Source organism: Crinia signifera, chromosome 1 (assembly GCF_055691185.1).
Source record: "Crinia signifera chromosome 1, ASM5569118v1, whole genome shotgun sequence".
NCBI lineage: Eukaryota > Metazoa > Chordata > Amphibia > Anura > Myobatrachidae > Crinia > Crinia signifera.
Window position 1 is genome coordinate 208,593,002 of NC_139217.1, and position 19,527 is coordinate 208,612,528.

At 47.0% G+C, this 19,527-nt stretch overlaps 1 protein-coding gene across 2 annotated transcripts in view; it reads left to right on the forward strand.

Moving 5' to 3' along the window:
• The first annotated feature begins 14,558 nt into the window (after positions 1 to 14,558).
• Positions 14,559 to 19,527, forward strand: part of IFI30 (IFI30 lysosomal thiol reductase) — a 40,020-nt gene continuing 35,051 nt past the window's right edge. Inside the window, exon 1 of one of the 2 annotated variants that reach the window (XR_014472962.1) lies at positions 14,559 to 14,732. Coding sequence is in view for 1 of the 2 variants with exons in the window: in XM_083179227.1 (XP_083035353.1) it covers positions 14,613 to 14,732 (120 nt within the window). In the remaining variant the exon portion in view is untranslated. The remainder of the gene's footprint in view (positions 14,733 to 19,527) is intronic. The other variant, XM_083179227.1, reaches the window with a different exon arrangement.

The window sequence follows — 19,527 nt, forward strand, 5'->3', positions numbered from 1 at the left end:
TTAATTGTACAAGCACCCTGATGGGTGCTTACAATGTTAAATGTGTGGTGCACCGGGGGTAAGGGAAGGCTCCGCCTCTTACCTTGTGACTTCGGGGCGCTCTAGGTTCGTCGGGTTTCTCGTTCTCCGGGAGGGCAGGAGGTGACACTTCAATGAAAGGGACACTTGCTGCTGGATTAACTCAGGTTTATTGCAGGAGTGAGGTAAACGTCATCCACTGACCCGCCCGGCTAACAATAGTGCAAACGTGAGGGTACAATGGTACACGGCAACAATGGTACAAATAAGTGCTATTGCTGGAAATTACACCGGCATAAAGGGGTACCATACAGTACTTCTTACAAATTAACACCAAATTAAATAAGTCTAACCTGGTCGACAGGATTAGCAGCAGTACCGGCTTGGGGCGTGTTCACTCCCACAAGTCCAGGCCTGGCCTCGGACGCTTCTTACGTTACAAGTACCGGACGGTGTACTATGGGGTAGGCACCCCCGCTTTATTGTGACTAATGGGTAGCCCCACCGTGCCCGTACTGTTAACTCAGAAGTGCGTCACACATTTCACTCTCCACACTAAACTACTCCGTACATTTATCTAACGGTAAACATTTATCACATAACACCAGCAAACAATGTAACCATGCGTCTACTTGCAGGTACCCTCAGAATAAAGAACCAGTGAGTCACGTCAGTGCGGTAGGCTGTCGCCTAAAGGTCACAGTAGAGTTCGAGCAGGCACTGTCTATTATCAGTCCTGGAGAGGTATACCCTTATGGCTAAGGGTGTAGTTCCTTAACACGGCCACAGGGTGGCGCTGTCCCGTCACTAATAAAAGTGGTCACTAACACTGTTAATCCTCCAAAAGGGAATCCAGATGAATGGGGCTCTTTAGCCAACTGTGGGAGGTTAGATGCAGGGGCCCCTGGATACTGGCCTGACTCTATTAGTGCAGTCCCTTCCTTGTCCCACTGTCGTTCCTTAGGGACACTTGGGGTGGACACAACAGCCTGGGGGCTGGTTAGCAGTGGGGCAGAGGCACGAAGGGGAGGCTGGCTGCTAGGCTGCTCGCTGTGGGGTTAAAGGCACGGGGAGGGAGCTGGCTGCTAGTCAATTAGCTGGCAGTGGGTACCTGAGGACAGGATGCAGGTGCAGGCTCCTGCCCGTCTCGACCGGCGTCTCAGCTCTCCAGGCAGCAGGGGTCTTGTCCTATTCACCGGGGCACACTAGTGGGGGCGCCGCAGGCGCAGCGTTGCCCCACTCAGCGGCTCCACCGGCTCTTTCACTGCGGGCTGGGTGACTGCGGCAGCAGTCCCTCTGCTGGGCTCCCCTGCAGGCTGGCGGTGCGCTAGCGGTGGCAGGGCATGGCGCGTCGCCGTTCTCCTCCGCGTCGCTCACTCTATGACGCGGCCGACGCTGGGACTCGGCGGCTGGTCTCCTGTCACTCTGCCGCTTGCGGGTCCCGGCCGGCTTCTCCTCCGCTCTCCCTCCTCAGCCACTCTGTCCCGGAGCGCTGCTCTTCTCCCCTCCTTCCGGGCAGTCACAGCTTCCTCCCGCTCTCCAGCCCCTGTCGCCTCCTCTTCTCTCCACCCATCAAAACTTTTGGCGCGAAGCTCTGGGTGCAGGGTTAACCCCTAACGTCCCGGGCGTTAACCCCTGCACTGCAGAGAAGTCTTGGGGCACCACAAATGCACCCCCATTATCAACACCACCCCCACTATCAACGCCAACCCGAAGCGTGGCGAGCGGCGGTACGCGTCCTCTGACCTTTTCATACCCCCACTATCCACGTCGGCGTGGAGTTGATTTTAGATAGTGTGGCGAGAGCAGCGAGCCACTGAGCCCGAAGCGTGGTGAGCGGACATGGATTACTTTACATGTATTCCGCGTCCGCTTGCCACACTTCGGGCTCCTATTCCGCGTCCCCTCGCGGGACTTGCTGTGCTCGCCACACTGTCTAGAATCAACTCTACGTGGATAGTGGGGGTATAAAAAGGTCGGAGGACGTGTACCGCTGCGCTCGCCACGCTTCGGGTTGGCGTTGATAGTGAGGGTGGCATTGACAATGGGGGTGCATTTAACATTGTAAGCACCCAGCAGGGTGCTTGTACAATTAAAAATTGCATTGCATGCCATTTGCTGGCATGCGATGCTATGCGATATTTCATTGTACAAGCATTCCTGTTAATTTAACGGGAAGATCGCATCGCACGCATCGCACACCACTAAATATGGTATGCGATGGGGACCGTGCTAGGAAACTACCTTTTTTTTTGTAATGCTAATTTTGAATAGCAGTTATGTCATTTTAAAGTCTGCAATTGGAAAAAGGAACTGATAGAAACGGTTGAGGGCATATTGCAAGCAAAACTGGACATGTGAAATGTTTAATCTGTGCTTAAATTTATATTGCACACTGTCAGAGCACCGGCCACCAGGGAAGCCCTCAGAAAATGTTGGACCCTGTGTTGGGGCCCAAATTATGTGCTACCAATTCATAATGCCACACACGCAAATATATCGATTCTCTCTCTCTCTCTCTCTCTCTATAGTGCAAGAGAGAGAGATATAGCCATGCTCAGCCACTTAGTTTTCCTGCAATTCTGATGCGGATGCTGTGCCCCAGGTTAGACAAGTGTGGCTACTACGCTACTGTTTGGTGCAGTATGTCACTAGCTGTATTGGATGCTGAACTTCCTGATCAGAAAGTGGTCAAAAAACAACAACACTTTTTTTGTGGAGAAGAAGCTTGTAAAGCCATTCACACAATGAGCTCAGCTACTTTCAGGTGTAAATGAGCTGGCGGGTTTATAGTACACTATCCATTGTGGCCTATGCTATGTGCTGTTCCTAGGTTTCAGATCCCGCTCAGGAGCTATTATTTTTTGTAATTCCGCTGTTTTATTATTTTGTTGTACATTAAAATGTGCATATCTTTATGGTTTGCTTGCACTTTACTTGTAAAGGTGGGCTTCCTTGTGGTTAATTCAGCCTCAAGGACACCGTGGAGAAATATATGCCAAGCTTAGTCCACTTTTATGAAGCTGACTGCTGCATACATTTCCCCCCCCCCCTCCTATGAGTCCCTGGGGCTGAATGAGTGACTACCATAGGCGAATCTAGGGGGTGGTCCGGGGATGCAGCGGACCACCCATTAGACTGCCCGGTGTCTGTACCTTTAAATATTTAATCACCGCCGCACCCCATTTTTTTACACAAAAACATGGCCACAGGAGGGCTGCGCGCATGCCCTACTGCACGCAGCTCCTCCCATGGTCCTTTGCGGAGTGTGATCAGTGCACCCGGGGCTGGGCGGCTCCCTCCGTTTCCTCCTCCGTCCTCCACTTGCTGCTGCAGCGGCTTAGCTTGTGTGTGCAGCAGAAGCCAGCAGGGTCCGCGTCACACGGCGGCGGGGAATGACAGTCCCATCCTGAGACTGTCTCTGTCTGCTCCTGACTCCAACCTCTGGGTGCTGTGCGGTAAGTGCAGTGCAGTGAGTGACTGCCTCATTGTGCTGTTTACTGGGCACTCTGCAATGGCCTAAAAAAAACTAAAAAAAAAAACGCTGTAAACTGGGAAGTGCCCAGTGGGACAGATTACTGCATTGTTTTTTTAATGGCCTTTAAAAAAAAAACCTGCCCAGGGCACTGCCCAGTGGGAGGATTACTGCGGGGGTTTTTTTATGGCCTTTCGGCGGCGCCACTTGGTGATTGCACCAGCCAGATAGGTAGCAAGTAAAAACAGTACAGATATAGAACACTACAGGGGTGACCCGAGGTACATATTTTGGCTAGCGGCACAGATCCTTTTGCTGGAGGGCAATGTTCCTGGGGCCCCGGCTGGAGGGAGAGCCAGCATGGGTGGTAGAGATAATGGTTACATATACTTGCACAAATGTATGATATGCCCCCAAGCCATCTTCAAGGCTTCTCTGTATATTGGGGGTCCCTAGCGCTAAATCTAAGTGCAGGGTGCGGCACCCAAAAAAACTAGCATAAGCTAGAAAGCCCAGAGCAGAACACCAGTGAAATACTATAGTGTAAATAAATATTGGTGATAGGAAGCCGAAGCTATAGAAAATGAGAGAGAAAAAAAATGAAATGTAATTAAAATATTAAAGAAACAGGGTGAGATTTAATAGGATGAGAGATTCAGAAAGTGAGAGATTCGGGGAGAAATCTCCAGTTTTTTTAAAGCGGCAATCATTTACACTGCAAAACCAGTTTGATGTTTGAAGTGTAAATGATTGGCGCTTTAAAAAAACTGGTTGTCAGCGTAGCCCAACGGCTGTTTAGTGTAGTCAGCGTAGTGTCCCCGCAACAGCCCTGCATAGTCAGCGTAGTGTCCCCGTCAGGCAGCGTAGTCACCGTACTGTCCCCAGGAGCTGCAGCTCTGTCCCTGGCAAGCCTAGTGAGCGCATCTCACACAGCGCCAGTTACTGCCAGATCCCCTGCACTGGCGGACGCCGGCGGAGAGGCACGAGCGTCTCAGTAATTCTTGCGGCAGGGTACGGCAACTCTGCCTGTGTCCGCTTCAGGGAAATTGGGTTAGGGGTTCGGTAGCACGTGTGTCTCATGCACAAAAGGGGGTGTGGGCGCAAGTGAGTCTCATGCACAATAAAGGACGTGCTCCATGATACATACTGGCAAATTCAAACCCTCCATTTCAAACCCCCACTATCCACGCAAGCCTGAAGCATGGCAAGCAGACGCGTTACGACCTGTGCATACCCCCACTATCCACATTGGCGTGGAGTTGATTTTATAAAGTGTGGCGAGCGGACGCAGATTACTTGATGCTACGGGCTGGCGTGGATAGGGGGGGTGTTTCAGGAACACATTCACACATGTCATGTCAGGCAAATTAAAATGGTCAATGGTTCCCACACAATGTAATAAGCGCTGACTACACAAACTGCGTAACACTGACTGACTACGCTAACTACGTAAGCTCCAGCTAGCTGTGAACAGGCGGGAACATGACGCTGATACTGACAGGGACGCCTGACTGAGTATGCAAACTATGTAAGCTCCGGCTAGCCGCGAACAGGCGGGAACGTAGTGTTACGTAGTCAGCGTAGCGTCCCTATCAGAATCAGTGTAGTGTTCTCGCGGCCAGAGTAGTCAGCATCCCTGCCAGTATCAGCGTAGTGCTGATACTGACAGGGATGCTGACTACGCTGTCCGAGAGAACACTACGCTGATTCTGACAGGGACACTACGCTGACTACATAACTGCCGCCATGAAACTACACAAGTACCAATAGTGATAAGTGTTAATAGAATGTAAAGGTGTGTCGCACTAGAGCCACCCAGCTCAACCAGTCCAGGGGCACCGCACCCCGCACCATTACCCATGCTTGCCCACCTGACCCTCTCCATGAGGGAGAAAATGATCTGTTCCTGGACTTCTTTGGTAATGTATGATTGCCATCACCTGTGGTGAAACACCTTTCTTATCAATTATCCAGCTCACCACAGGTGATGGCAATCATACATTACCAGGGAAGTCCAGGAACAGAGCATTTTCTTCTTCATGGAGAGGGTCAGGTAGGCAAGTATGCCATTACCCTAAATTGGGTCTACGATAAACCAGCAAGGAGTCACATGATAAATACTTAATACATAAATATATCTAAACTAAGAGCTACCTACCTTGGAGAAACCCAATAATACTCCATGTGGCATATCAGGACCTGCATCTCTTCCTAATGCAGACTCCTTTCTGCCTCTCACTACAGACATATGGATAGTGATAAAGGCTCAATTAGTTTAGTGCATGAGAGGGACTGAGAGGGTGCTGGACTGGTTGAGCCAGCCAACTCAACCAGTCCAGGGGCCCCACACCCCTGTTATTTGGGCATATGCTCTGCACCTCATCCCCTCGGCATCGCTGACATCAATCCCCAAACAGCCTGAAAGCTCACTACAAACAGCTCTGCAACTCCCCCTTTCATTGCCTACATTGCCCCAGGATTCCCTTGGGCTGAATGAGCGACTATGTAGCATATTTACAAAATGTTGGTGGGCCATGAAGGAGCCCACCCTTATAGAGCTAAGCTAGTCATATACAAGTGAAGTGTAAGCAAAGCATGAATATATACAGATTTTAATTAACAAAAACAAAACAGTGGAATTAAAAACAGAGTCGCTCCTGAGCAGGATCCGAACCTTAGGCACAGCACATAGCCAGGCCATTATAGCTACTGCACTGTACCTCCTCATTCACACCTAAATCAGGAACCCTTTTGTAATTAGGCGGCCGGTAAATGCCGATTGCGCACAATGCACACAATAATATTTTATTTAAAAAAAAAAACTGTATTTAATGTAAATTCTGTTGTAAATCTATCAGTAGTCTTGGTCTGCCACCATTGTGTATATATGCTATGTATTTGCTCCTTCAGCCCCAGGGATTTGGTGGAGTAATGTATGTCAAGCTTAGCCCTGCCTTTCGGAGCTAAGCTCAGAATACATTTCCCCACCGAGTCCCTGAGGCTGAATGAGTGACTATGTAGCATTCTGTATTTACAAAATGGTGGTGGGCCAAGACTATCGCCCATGAGGGAGCTCACCCTTATGGAACTAAGCTTGGCATACACAAGAAAAATGAAAACGAAATGTCCAGTGAATGGCGATGATGCTTCACAAAGCCATCCATGGCACTGTACTGTAGTTTTCCTTAGTGGAGCAATCGACCACCCTGCTGTGGCTGCATCTGTATACAGTGTATATGTATATTCAGCTGGTCCCATCTGTGCCGCTCTTGAAGTATCGCCGGGCGAACAAGTAAGCTGTACCCAGATCCTGTCTCTGCCGCTGCTGGAACCTCATTGGACACCACGTGGGGTGTGCCTGGCTCCCACCCCTGCTACCGCTGGAGTCCCACTGGGTGCCTTTTACAGGAGCACATGGCTCCTGTCTCTTCCATCTCTGCCAACTGTATTTCATGCTCCTTGCTGAGCTCACGGTTCTTGGCTGCAGCAGAAGCAGTTTTTCTGCAAACCCTTCACCTCCTGGCCCGCAAACATGTTGCCAAAGAGCAGAATTATCAGTGCACACTGATCCTCTAAGCCAGGGCTGGGCAATAGCGGCCCTCCAGATGATGATGAACTACACATCAAGCATGCCTTGCATCAGTTTCATCATGGCCACATAGCAAAACGAATGCAAAGCATCCTGGGATCAGGGCCGGATTTGTGCCTAGGCCCGTGAGGCACCGGCCTCAGGGCGGCACCAATTAAGGGCGGCAGGCTGGCTGACATTCTGTTAAATGGCACAGCGGGTGGGCAGCGGCGAGTGACGAGCGCCGCCGCCGCATAGATGAATTATATGTAGGCGGCAGCGCCACTAGTCACCCGCCACTGCCCACCCACTCTGCCATGCACATTACATCACCTCTGGTGGCTGGGTCCGACGGTCCCCCTGCGCATCCGTAAATGGCTCAGGCTCACTGCTGCCGGCTTCCACCCATTGGCTACTCTACACACACACACACACAGTCTATTGGCTGCTGTGTATCCAGCAGCTGAGCTGAGCGGCGCACAGATCCTCCCTGTTCTCATCACAGTGTGTGAGCCAGAGAGAGACTGACGGAGACACTGTGCTAATCCCTGTACTAATAAGTGCCTCCCTCCCTCCGAGTCCTCTGTACAGTGAGCAGTCCAGAGTGCTTAAAAAAAATATTAAGGTGGGCTACAGTTACATTTTTATGAAATATATATATATATAAATAACAATGTATATACATATATGATTACATTAAAATTGTGGGGGGGGGGGGCACAAAAATGTTGTGCCTAGGGGCGGCCTGACCCCTAAATTCGCCCCTGCCTGGGATGTGTAGTTCATCAACAGCTGGAGGGCCACTATTGCCCAGCCCTGCTCTAAGCCTCCTCTGTAACCTACCTCCTTCTTGTAACTGCTTCTGGCACCACACAGAGGGTGCCAGAGAACAGCATTGTCAGTGCAAGCTGCCACCCTAGCCACTCAATGTTTTAAATCGTTTTTTTTCCAATTCGGTCCCCGCTGCCCCTCCTGCACTGCACTGCGCTACACCGCTGCCCGCCTCCAGTGCTCCTGCCTCCTCCCCGAACCCAGCACCCGCTGCCAGGGCTCCTGCCGCTGATCGCATTGTGAGCAATCGCATGATCGCTCATACAATTCGATAGATATTATGTGCAGCATATAGGGGGAAAATAGGTGTATTTGTATCCAGAAATACACTTATTTTTGACATTTACTATCCCGAAAATACGGCAATTCATATTCGTATTGATAGCACATCAATACGAATACGAATTGCCATATTTTCGGGATAGTAAATGTCAAAAATAAGTGTATTTCTGGATACAAATACACCTATTTTTTTGACAAATTTCCTTTAGTAAATTTCCCCCATAATATCTATTGACGCAGCATTCGAACGGCCGGCTGGCTCGTTGGGGGAAATTTACTAAGATGTGTATTCTACTTCACATGTGATGTTGCCATGGGCAACCAATCAGATCCTGTCTACTATCTCCTAGAGGGTGCTAAATAAATAAGAAGTAGATTCTGATTGGTTACCCATAGCAACATCACGTGAAGTAGAATACACATCTTAGTAAATTTCCCCCATTGTGTCGGGTGACCCATTCAACGTGCATTAAATCCTTCAATGTACAGTATCACACAGATTTGGTTGATTTTAAGGATTTTATGCAGTATCGCCCTAATGTATGGGCCACATTACCCGGATAACTAGTGCTCCATGGATAGGAATGCCCATTTTTGGGGGGCATTCCTGCGTCTCGCCCGGGGCCATCAGTGTCCCACGGCAGGGCAGTTGGGAGTCCCCCCTATCACCCGGTGAGCAGCGGTGAATAGACACTGCACATTCCCACAGGTAGAGAGGCTGGGGGCATGGCCAGCAGCTCACATAGCCGCTGGCCATGCCCCCCACAGTGGCGAAGCAGGGGTGTGGCCTTGCAGCAGTGACCCGTTTAATAAGCCATGCCATTTGGTGTATTAACCATATGTTTACTGGGATTGACAGGAAAAATGGAGGCATGCCCGGGCGTTTTAAGACAGTGTCTTTGACCTCAACGCCGGCCTCGATCAGATTGTCCCTGTCGCAGAGTTTTGGAAAGGTCAGAGTGAGTTGGAAATGGATTCGCAGCTGGCTGCCGATCAGCGATATTTTTTCAAGCCATTTGCAGACTTGTACAGGGCGGGTTTTCATTCTCTCTAGGTGGTGGCTATCTGATCGCAGTGCTCTGAAAACTGCAGAGTAGCGATCAGGTCCGAGTCAGGCCCAGAGCAGCATCTCTCATCCAGGAACCACTTAAGGACATTGTGCACCTTCTAATGGAGTGAGTGTGTATTTAGTGACTTGATTGTGGAATTATTGGAATTTGGACATAGGACTCCAGTCCCACATGTACAGTAATACACTGAGTCTCTCCACTTATACTGTTTCATATGGATATCTAGTCAGCATTTACATTTTAAAGTGACTGTTTATGCCATTATGACAACTATTTAGATATATTCATTTAGTATACTACATGTATTACTTTTATGGTAATGGACATGTTTTAGCTTCATTCCTCGTGATTTTTTATTTTCTTTTTATTTGGTACATTTTGTTACAATTTGATGTGACTACAGCACATTGATACATTGTATTTGTTATACCTACAGTACCAGTATTACATTTCTATTTAGCTTACCATCGGTAGTATTACACCCTTATAGTTATTCTAATATCTACTTGCGCAGTTATAAAATGTCTCTATTGTTTTATCCATCTGTCCATGTGTAAGCATCTGTGTATGTCTGTATGTCAGCATCCACGTGTTAGCGTCTGGTAGTGTGTCAGCATCCATGTGTTAGCGTTTATTAGTGTCAGCATCTGTGCATCGGAGTATGGCCCTTATTCAGAACTGATCACAGTACAAATTTGTTCTCAAAATGGGCAAAACCATGTGCACTGCAGGTGGGGCAGATGTAATATGTGCAGAGAGAGTTAGATTTTTGTGAGTTATTTTGTTTGGTACTTGTTTCCTAGAACGGCCACAACGATTTAGATCGTTGTGGTCGGAAGATAAAAAATCGGTCGGTCGCATCGCATGCGATTTGGTCGCATGCGATGCGATCGACCGATTTTTCACCCGATTTTTTATTTTTTTTCACCCGATTTTTTGGAATTGCCCCCCCAAATGTTAGTAAGTGGGCTAGACCCCACGATAGACGTGAACCCGAAGCGTGGCGAGCGCAGCGAGCCCGCGAGGGGCGGCGGTACGCGTCCTCCGACCTTTTCATTCCCCTACTATCCACTAGGGCGTGGAGTGAGAATATAATAGTGTGGCGAGCGCAGCGAGCCACCGAGCCCGAAGCGTGGCGAGCGCAGCGAGCCCCGCGAGGGGACGCGTATAACTTCACAGGTATACGCGTCCCCTCGCGGGGCTCGCTGCGCTCGCCACGCTTCGGGCTCGGTGGCTCGCTGCGCTCGCCACACTATTATATTCTCACTCCACGCCCTAGTGGATAGTAGGGGAATGAAAAGGTCGGAGGACGCGTACCGCCGCCCCTCGCGGGCTCGCTGCGCTCGCCACGCTTCGGGTTCACGTCTATCGTGGGGTCATGGCGGGCACATAAAAAATGTGAAATGGGTCATATTGACCCATTTCACCTTTTTTATCATTTTTCCCTATGTGAGATGGACTTAATCAAGTCCATCTCATCTTGTGCCATTATAATGGCACAAGACCGACCGATTTCAATGTTAAAAGATTTTTTAACATTGAAGTCTATGGAAAAATCGGGTGAATCGGTCGGTCGCATCGCGGCCGATTTTAATTGGTCGCGACCGACCGATTGACCCGATTTCTGTCAATCAAAGTGAAAAATTAGTAAAAAATCGGCCACATCGGGAGGATCGTGTCCCTTAATTAAGAGCCACGATCCCTCACGATTGTGGCCGTTCTAGGAAACAAGTACCTTTTGTTTCTGTGCAGGGTAAATACTGGCTGCATTATTTTTACACTGCAATTAAGATTTCAGTTTCAACACAGCCCTCCCAAATTTAACTCTCTCTGCAAATGTTACATCTGCCCCTCCAGCAGTGCACATGGTTTTGACCATTTTGAGAACAAATTTGTACTGTGATCAGATCTGAATAAGGGCCTTTGTATCTTGAATGAACACAGGAAAAGGGCTCAGCAGCATCAAAAACAGCATCAAAAACGTAGTTATGATGTTACCGCAGTGAAAGTTTTCATGCCCACTATAGAAAGCAAGTTGTATACTCTATGTTGTGAGCCTTATGAGATCATAGAGGCAGGGAACTGGTCAATTACAAGGTTCAACAGGAAGGTAGAAGGAAATAGATATAAGCAGGGCTATTTTTCAGTAGGCTCCAGCAGGAACTGAGGCCCTTATTCTAGTTCACTCTTTCTGACAAAATATTTCTTAGATGCAGTGGCGTAACTATAAATTTTGCTCCCCCCTGCCAAAAATAATTGGAGCGCCCCCCCACCCCCCCTCATCTGAGTGCCAAAACAGGGAAATTTAACAAGTGAAATAAAAAATGAAATATAGATATCTATACATTTGAAAAAATGACACCTGGGTTTTGCATAGTTAATGGGTTATACACACACACACTGTGACACACTTTGTGTGACAGTGACACTCACCCCCTCTTAAACACCCGTTATGCTCCAGTCCATGCTAGTGTGCTACAGGCTCCAGGGAGTCCACCCTGTAAGAAAAGTCTCAGAAGTCACGCTGGAAGTAAGGGACAGTCTGCAAACTACTTGCCGCTATACAAGTGTAATCAAGAGTGTATGAATACACCTGTAAAGTGGAAAGTAGTTTACAGACTATCCCTTAATCCAGTGTGTGTGACTGTGACTGTGTGAGCTCTAGCAGACCTGAGAGGACTCGGGAGGATGGGACTGCATACAGAAGAAATAAATCAGTGCAGCTCCGTGACCCCAGTGCCCTCTCTTATCCTGCACAGCAGCAGAGAACTAAAGGCAAGTCAGGGAGAGCGCCCCGCAGACCCCCGGCTCCTCCAAGCCACTGCGGGGGTTGCTGTATGCTAATTACGCCACTGCTTAGATGGACAAAACCATGTGCACTGCAGGTGAGGCAGGTGTAAAACCCCACCCAAATCTAATTATCTCTGCACAAGTAACACCTGCCTCACCTGCAGTGCACATGGTTTTGTCCATCTAAGAAATTTTTTGTCAGAAAGAGTGAACTAGAATGGGTTTGAAAACACTGGCCGCATGCTGATTGGCTCGACGGGGCTCTGTAAGTTGCTGTGGGCGCGGCAGGTACCCCTCAGATGGTGCGGACCCCCCCTGTACCGGTGGCCACTGGGGCGCCCCCATCACACCTCGCCTGGGGCCCTGTCACTACCCAGCTTCCTGCTCTCCTGAACCGTAACTTCCACCACTGGGGAGTCACTGACGCTGTGTCGCCCACATACCCCTATCACGCCTCATAGCCCAGCCTCCTGCTCTCATGCACCCTAACTCCCACCCAGTAGGAGGAGACACTGACTCTGGGCCACCGTCCTGTACTCCTGTGCTGCCACGCTGGACCCTCACCCACTTGCAGAAGCTGCACAGTGTCCCCCACCAATGTTCCCTCTAATTCTACGAAGGCTGTTTTATTTTTGTGCGTCACTTCTATATATAACTGGAAAAACGACGTTCAGCATTTGTGTTAACTTTTCTTCAAAATGATATTAAACATTCAAAACATTTAAACATTCAAAACACAGCACATGATGTAGTTAATGGGTGAAACATACATTAATTTAGTTGTAATGTCTGTGTGCATGCTCGGCGAGTTGTGTTAGTGCGCATACGCGCACAGCTTAGAGGGAACACTGTCCCCCACCCTCCTATTTAGTCCCCCTTATGCCCACACAACCCTTTCACTACCCAGCCTCCTGTTTTCCTGTGTCGTGACCTCCGCCAGTGGGGAGCCACTGACCCAAAAACACCCTTCTATACTATTGCACACACACACACACACACCTAAACAACCGCTTTTTAATTAAACAAAACAATACACACCCCCTTCCAAATCATATCCTCTCTATTTAACACATTTCACCTTTAACTCAAGTTGCAATACAGGGCATCTTTCATACAATTCTAACCATATTTCTCACAATACAAACGTTCACAAATTAAGGGGGCGCAGCCCCTTACGACGGTGTGAAGAGTGCCCGTAGGGCGCGATGAATCACCTAGTTTCAGTTTAAAGTGCTGCCATGGTGCCCCAGCCACAGGTTGCTGCAGCCTCACAGAGACAAAGCTTCACCCTTTTCTCACCAACACTCTGGCTGCCCATCCTGATGACAAGGCTTACGAGCCATGAAACATAATCAATGAATTGCAGGGCCGTGCAGTCAGGGGAGGCAGTGCCTCCCCTGTCATTAATGGTTAAAATAATACAGTAACAGAGATACTTATGACACATATTCTTCAATTTCTCGACCCCCCAGGGCTAGGCCAATTGAAGACCTATGTCCTCCATTCGTTGTTTAAATTTACACATCGTCTGGCCCACATAATGCAGGCCACACGGGCATATGATGATATAAACCACATGTGTGGTGTTACAGGAAAGTACAAAACGAACATCATGTTTTCTGACAATATATATATATATATATATATGTGTGAGAGTTTTCTGTATCTGCACAATTACAATATCTGCACAGAGCATACTTGCCTACTTGTTCAGTCTCCACTTCCGGGGGGTTTGGCAGAGCTTGCAGTCTTTAAGCCCTGCCCCATCATGGTAAATTATGTTATTTGCGGCTGTTCATGAAGGGGGTTGGGCATCATTTAGCCCCACCCCCTCACTGAACAGCCGCGAATTATGGTATTTTATTGGCAGAGGAGAGGGCTGCTGGGTGGGGCTGCTGCGATGTCCAAGAATGCGGGAGGTTTGCCTACCCTTCCAGGAGAGGGACACCATTTTCAGGACCCTACCGGCCATTCCGGGAGGGTATGTAAGTATGGCATGGGGCCGATGGGCAGGGGTGCCGACAGGCCTCAGTAAAATGAGGGGGTGTGACCAATGGGAGGGGGCATGGCCACGTCCCTGTTAAAAAAAAAACTTAGCAGGGGTGGCGGGGGTAGCTGGCCCCTCCATCAGACCCATATCTGGGTAAAAAGTAAACCCCCTCTATCGGCAACACTGGGAATGTGTTAAGGAGGGAGGGGGCAATATAGCAGTGTACCGACTGCCTGCATCCCGATCAACGGTATGCTAATTGCATCCGCCATCTACCACAGTGTTTTAACAAACAAAGTCCTCAAAACAAAAAAATATATTTCAGATTTTAACATAAAACCATTTCCTATTGTGTGACTAGAGCACAATTCTGCTGAAATGTCAGATTGTGAAAGTGGAAGAGTGCAGCTGGTTGGGCGGCTTTTAGTTTTAAAATTAACTTTCTTTGTTCAATGAGCTGAGAGTCTTTCATCCTGGTCACTGGTAATAGTATAGAGGGAAGATTACTGGAGGCGTAGCAGGAAGACGCTGTGATTTCCAGGAGTGGCCTCATAACTTGCTTCACTTATTGTTTCTTACCCAGACACAATGAAGTGTGCTGTGCTTCTCCTTACTTTGTACTGTGTGAGTCGTGTTTCGTCTCAGCAGCAATGTAACCACCCTCCAAGTGACTGGTGCAGTTCCTGGGAAATTGCTAAAGCCTGCCAGGTAAGGGGGATGTCTGATGGATGTCATTTCAGCATTAAATGATATAACAAGCTGCTCTACCCACCTTCATTTTCATGAGTCTCCTACAGTATATACTTGTTCACTACTTTACTTTGAAAGTATATCTTATATTATGCTTTCATTTTATTTGGGCATGGAATTAAAACCAGAATAGAAAGAGGTTTCATATTGCAATGGACGGCATGTACTTTCATAGGGCAAGGCAACTTGGCTGGTACTTCCATTATGCTAATCCACAACTGCGCTTGGCTGGTAAAGGTGCTGGGATTTGTAGTTCAACAAAAGTTAGAAACCTGCAGTTAAATGATCTCTGTAATGAAAGGTGCTGACATTTCTCCTTGAATTAAAGTGGTCACGGAATCTTCAGATAAAGTCTATGTGTAGTATGGCACTGTCAGAATGCTCAGAAACATACTCACCTCTAGTCATTCCGCAGGAAGCAAATGCCAATGTATTTTAATTGTATATATTTGCTGACAATTGGTAACGTAAACATCATGTTATAAATGATTTGCTGTTACCCGAACAAATTGCATGTATACAGTTTATCACTGTGCAGTCTTTAAGCAGTCTGATCAATATGTATAGCAACAATTAGTCACATCCAAAGCTGCATATTATGAGGTAAATATATGTAACCTTGAAGTGAGATTTGGGGAGTGTTATCAGAACTTGGAGAGCACTAAAGTAACAATGAATTAGCTCCTGTCATGTTTCAAACACAACTTGCAACATGACAGTTAAGACCTGATGGGTTGGTTCTTTATCTCTTTCTTCACGCTTGTACCAATCAATAAGTTCCTGTCATTTTTTAAACTTAATCGGAAAATTTTCAGGCACTGATTGATTACAACATTATCTCTCACCAAGGTTTCATACAACAAAATGATTTATCGACTGCAATATACTTTCAGATAGTGGGGCAGATGTTTGATCAGACGATATGGGGGAGAAGGGTATCAGCGCACGTTATGTGCACTGATACCGCTTCTCTCCCATGTATGACGGCGCCAGCAGAATGTATGAACGGAATGTATGAACGGTCAGCATCAATGACCGTTCTGCCCGCTGATGCTTTTGGCTTCGCCAGGCTGCCAAAGCCCTATCTAAACAGCAGGGACAGCGCTGTCCCTGCTGTTAGGTGTCAATAAGCGCCGCTATAATACAATACATCTGCCCCAATGTGTGATAGCGACTGCCATCTCAACAAGTGTTGTTAAACTGTTAAAAGCATTTTGGGGAGTCTACCAACCAGTGTTCCCTCTAAGCTGTGCGTGCGTGCGCGCGCACACATCTCGCCGAGCATGCGCACAGACATTACAACAGAGCACACAAAGTACCAGTGGTCCCTTTTTGCAGTTGTGGACTCAATTAATATGTGTTTCACCCATTAACTACATTGTGTGCTGTGTTTTGAATGTTTAAATGTTTAATATCATTTTGAAGTAAAGTTAACACAAATGCTGAACGTCGTTTTCCAGTTATATATAAGTGACTCACATTAAAATTACCTTTCCGAAGTTGCACAGCCAAAATCTTTTGCCGCACACAGCCTTCATAAAATTAGAGGGAACATTGGTTGTGTGTGATGTCACCCAGCCGTCTAAGCCCTTCACCTGACATGCCTGCATTGTCTCGACCACTCGCATGAAATGCTGAAGCGATGCCCCCGCAACAGGTCATAGGCAGCGGAGGCGGTGGACAGTGCATACGCTCCCACAAACGAGCTGCAGCTTGCTGCAATGGCAATGTGAAAGGGCGCAAAAATTATGGTTTGCAGGAGGGTGCTGGACACCCTAGCACCGGCCCTGCTGTCCCTAACTGTCATGTTGCAAGCTTTGGTTTAACCATGACAGTTGGGGGCTGTTTGGGTGGTACTTTATCTCTCTCCACTTTATCTCTCTCAAAGGCTTAATAGACCCCTCAGTCCTGTGTGTGTGTATTTCCAGCTGACACTGTGGATTAGCAGTTCCTGTTTGACATGCTTCTTCAGGGGTAATTCACACCCACTGGCCACCATGCCACAATGGGGATGGGTTATTGGGTCGACCCAATGTAGGTTGACATACATTAGGTCAACAGCCTTAGGTTGATAGGCCATGGGTCCACACCTATAAAAGTTCAATATGGACTATACATCGACAGGGACTTTGGGTTGACATGAATAAGGTCAACATTTTTTGTGTGTGTCTATGTAGACTTCTGTCAACACTCTATCATTGTACCGCCTCCTCTCGCATGGCTCTCTTTGCTCGCCTTGCTTTGGACACGGTGCCTCACTACGCTCGGTAAACTATTTTATTCTCCCTCCATGCCATAGTGGATGGTAGGGTATGAAGTACCTTTAAAAAATATATATATTAGAAACCATGTCGACCTATAGCCAATGTCGACCTAAGCCATGTCGACCTTTATAGGTGTCGACCACCACATAATCGTGCACAGTCACAAGTCACATTCTTCTTTTAAAACCTTGAAACTACTGCTGATGTCCAGTGTTTTAGTTAAGAAGTCAAACTAGATTCTTAGTAAATTCTTAGAAATCTACCCGAGTGTGAAAAAAATGCAACTTGCACAAAAAAAAGAAGTAGGAGATAGGAGGGACTAGCACAGACTCCCGGTAGGTACTGGTGAACAAGCCTCCAGGCGAAACGCGCGTCCAGTATCGGGGCTTAATGTCACAGATGGGAAATCTGGTGCACGAAGGATGATCCAGTGAAAATTTCTGAGTATCAAAAATTTTTTTGCTTTGATTTTTCTTATTATCGCTAAAGCTAAGTTGTTGAAATCAATCCAGCTTATGATGTGTTGGATACAATGTATTAATGGATTGGTTTCCTATGCCAGAGCAGATGCATTGTAGCAACTGACTCCATTATACATGTGGTTGTGATACAATATATCTATTAAGAGGAAATTCTCACTGCTTAAGTGGAGGATGTACTATTACTAGAGACAAGTTGCAGAACTAACCCAATTCTTTGTGTGATGGATACAATGCATTAATGGACTGATCTCTTGTGCCAGAGCATATACATTGTAGCGATTGACTCCAATATACCTGTGGCTAGGATGTAATACGCTTATTAAGAAAAACATATATAAAACAAATTCTTTTGTATAAGTGAAGGACATATTATATGGTATACAATATTGGTAATAAGTAGGTGTATGATATACCTTCTACCATTAGGGATTGTTATCTCCTTTACCTAAGGGACTCTCATTGGTCCCGGTGACAGGGTGATCCTCTGCACTGGTTGAACTATCAGGGGTGAAACTGGATCCGGTTCACAACAGCAGATCCCTATATCCCCTATCTCCTTCCTTCACTGATCCGACCACAGGTCTCCATATAATCATTCCCTCATCTGGTCCGTTCACTGTCCTTGAGACACACGGCCAGAAAGTAGGCAAGATTGGAGACTAAGGGAAATCAGCTAATATTTCTATCTATTGATACCTCTTTCTGGTTAAATCCTCATGAATTAAAGCACCAGTAAATTTAGGTATTTACCTTTATATATCACAGAACTATATGCTGTGGTAATCCCTCTGTGACAAAGCACCTGATAAACAGATATTTCGCCGTTTTTATTTATTACATTTTTTAATTCACTACAATCAATAATTGATTGCACATTGTTATACTTGCACTTATATTAATTTTAGTATTGTCACTTCATCAAAAAATCAGCCAGGCCATCTGATGCCTCAGGGATAATATCCCTTTATTGAGACCATGAAGTGATCAAGGCTGATACATTCACATTAATTTGTGAATCTGTGATAAATAATACAAGTAAAAATTGTTATATATTCACGTTCACTAACACTGCATCAAAAAAAGAAAAAAACTATAAATCTTTTCTCTGTAATAGTTTCTCCCCATTGAATATGGCAATAAGGTGAAGTCAGTAAATTTTGAAAGAATTTTTATTAAGTAGTGCCCCGACAAAAAGAGTCACCCTTTTTTTCTCTTTTCTTGCGATACAAAAAAAAGAAGTTCAAGCTGTGGTAACAAAGTTGCAAATCACATTAATGTCTGTTATAAGCAGCTCTCAGTCTCAACAAATATGTTCAAAATGTTGAACTGTTGCTAATACCCCTTTCCCACTGCAGCTCTTAAACTGTAAATTGCTGTGTTTTTTAGCCTTTTTTAAACGGGTAGAGTTGCAGTGGGAAAGCTCCAGGGTGCTTTACCCGTTTAACAAATACCAGTATTTGTTAAACGGGTAAAAAGCTGTGTCCTACCCATTTAAGAGCCGTGTTTTTGGCAGTGAGAAAGGGTCTTAAACAGTATTTAAGATCCCTCACTTGTCCACCCCCTCCCCTGGTACCTGTCCTGCCCTCCTTCCCTGGTACCTGGCCTACAACTCTCCCCCTCCCCTGGTACTTGACAGCTTGCAGCAGCCCGGGCAGCGGGCACTGTGCGGCAGCTAATATGCCCGCCCTTCATGATATTATAGGTGCATTTTTAACAGGCAAGCAATGTGGTCATTGTATATAATGTCACAAGCCCCGACCGTTCATCTCCTGTCAGCGGCAGCAACGCTCATGTGGGCAGTGTGCGGCGGGGGGTCTGTTCGGCGAATGTGAAGTAATCGCCAGGGGTCCCTGCAGCGGATGGGAACTAGTAGCTCTGCAGTATAAAAGGGGTAAAACCTGCTCTGACCCAGTTTAAAGAAACGTTTCTTTAACGTGCGGTGTTCCTAGTGCGGTTTCCACCCAAAATAAGATTGGATAGAATGAGTTGCCCTGTATTAAAGTACAA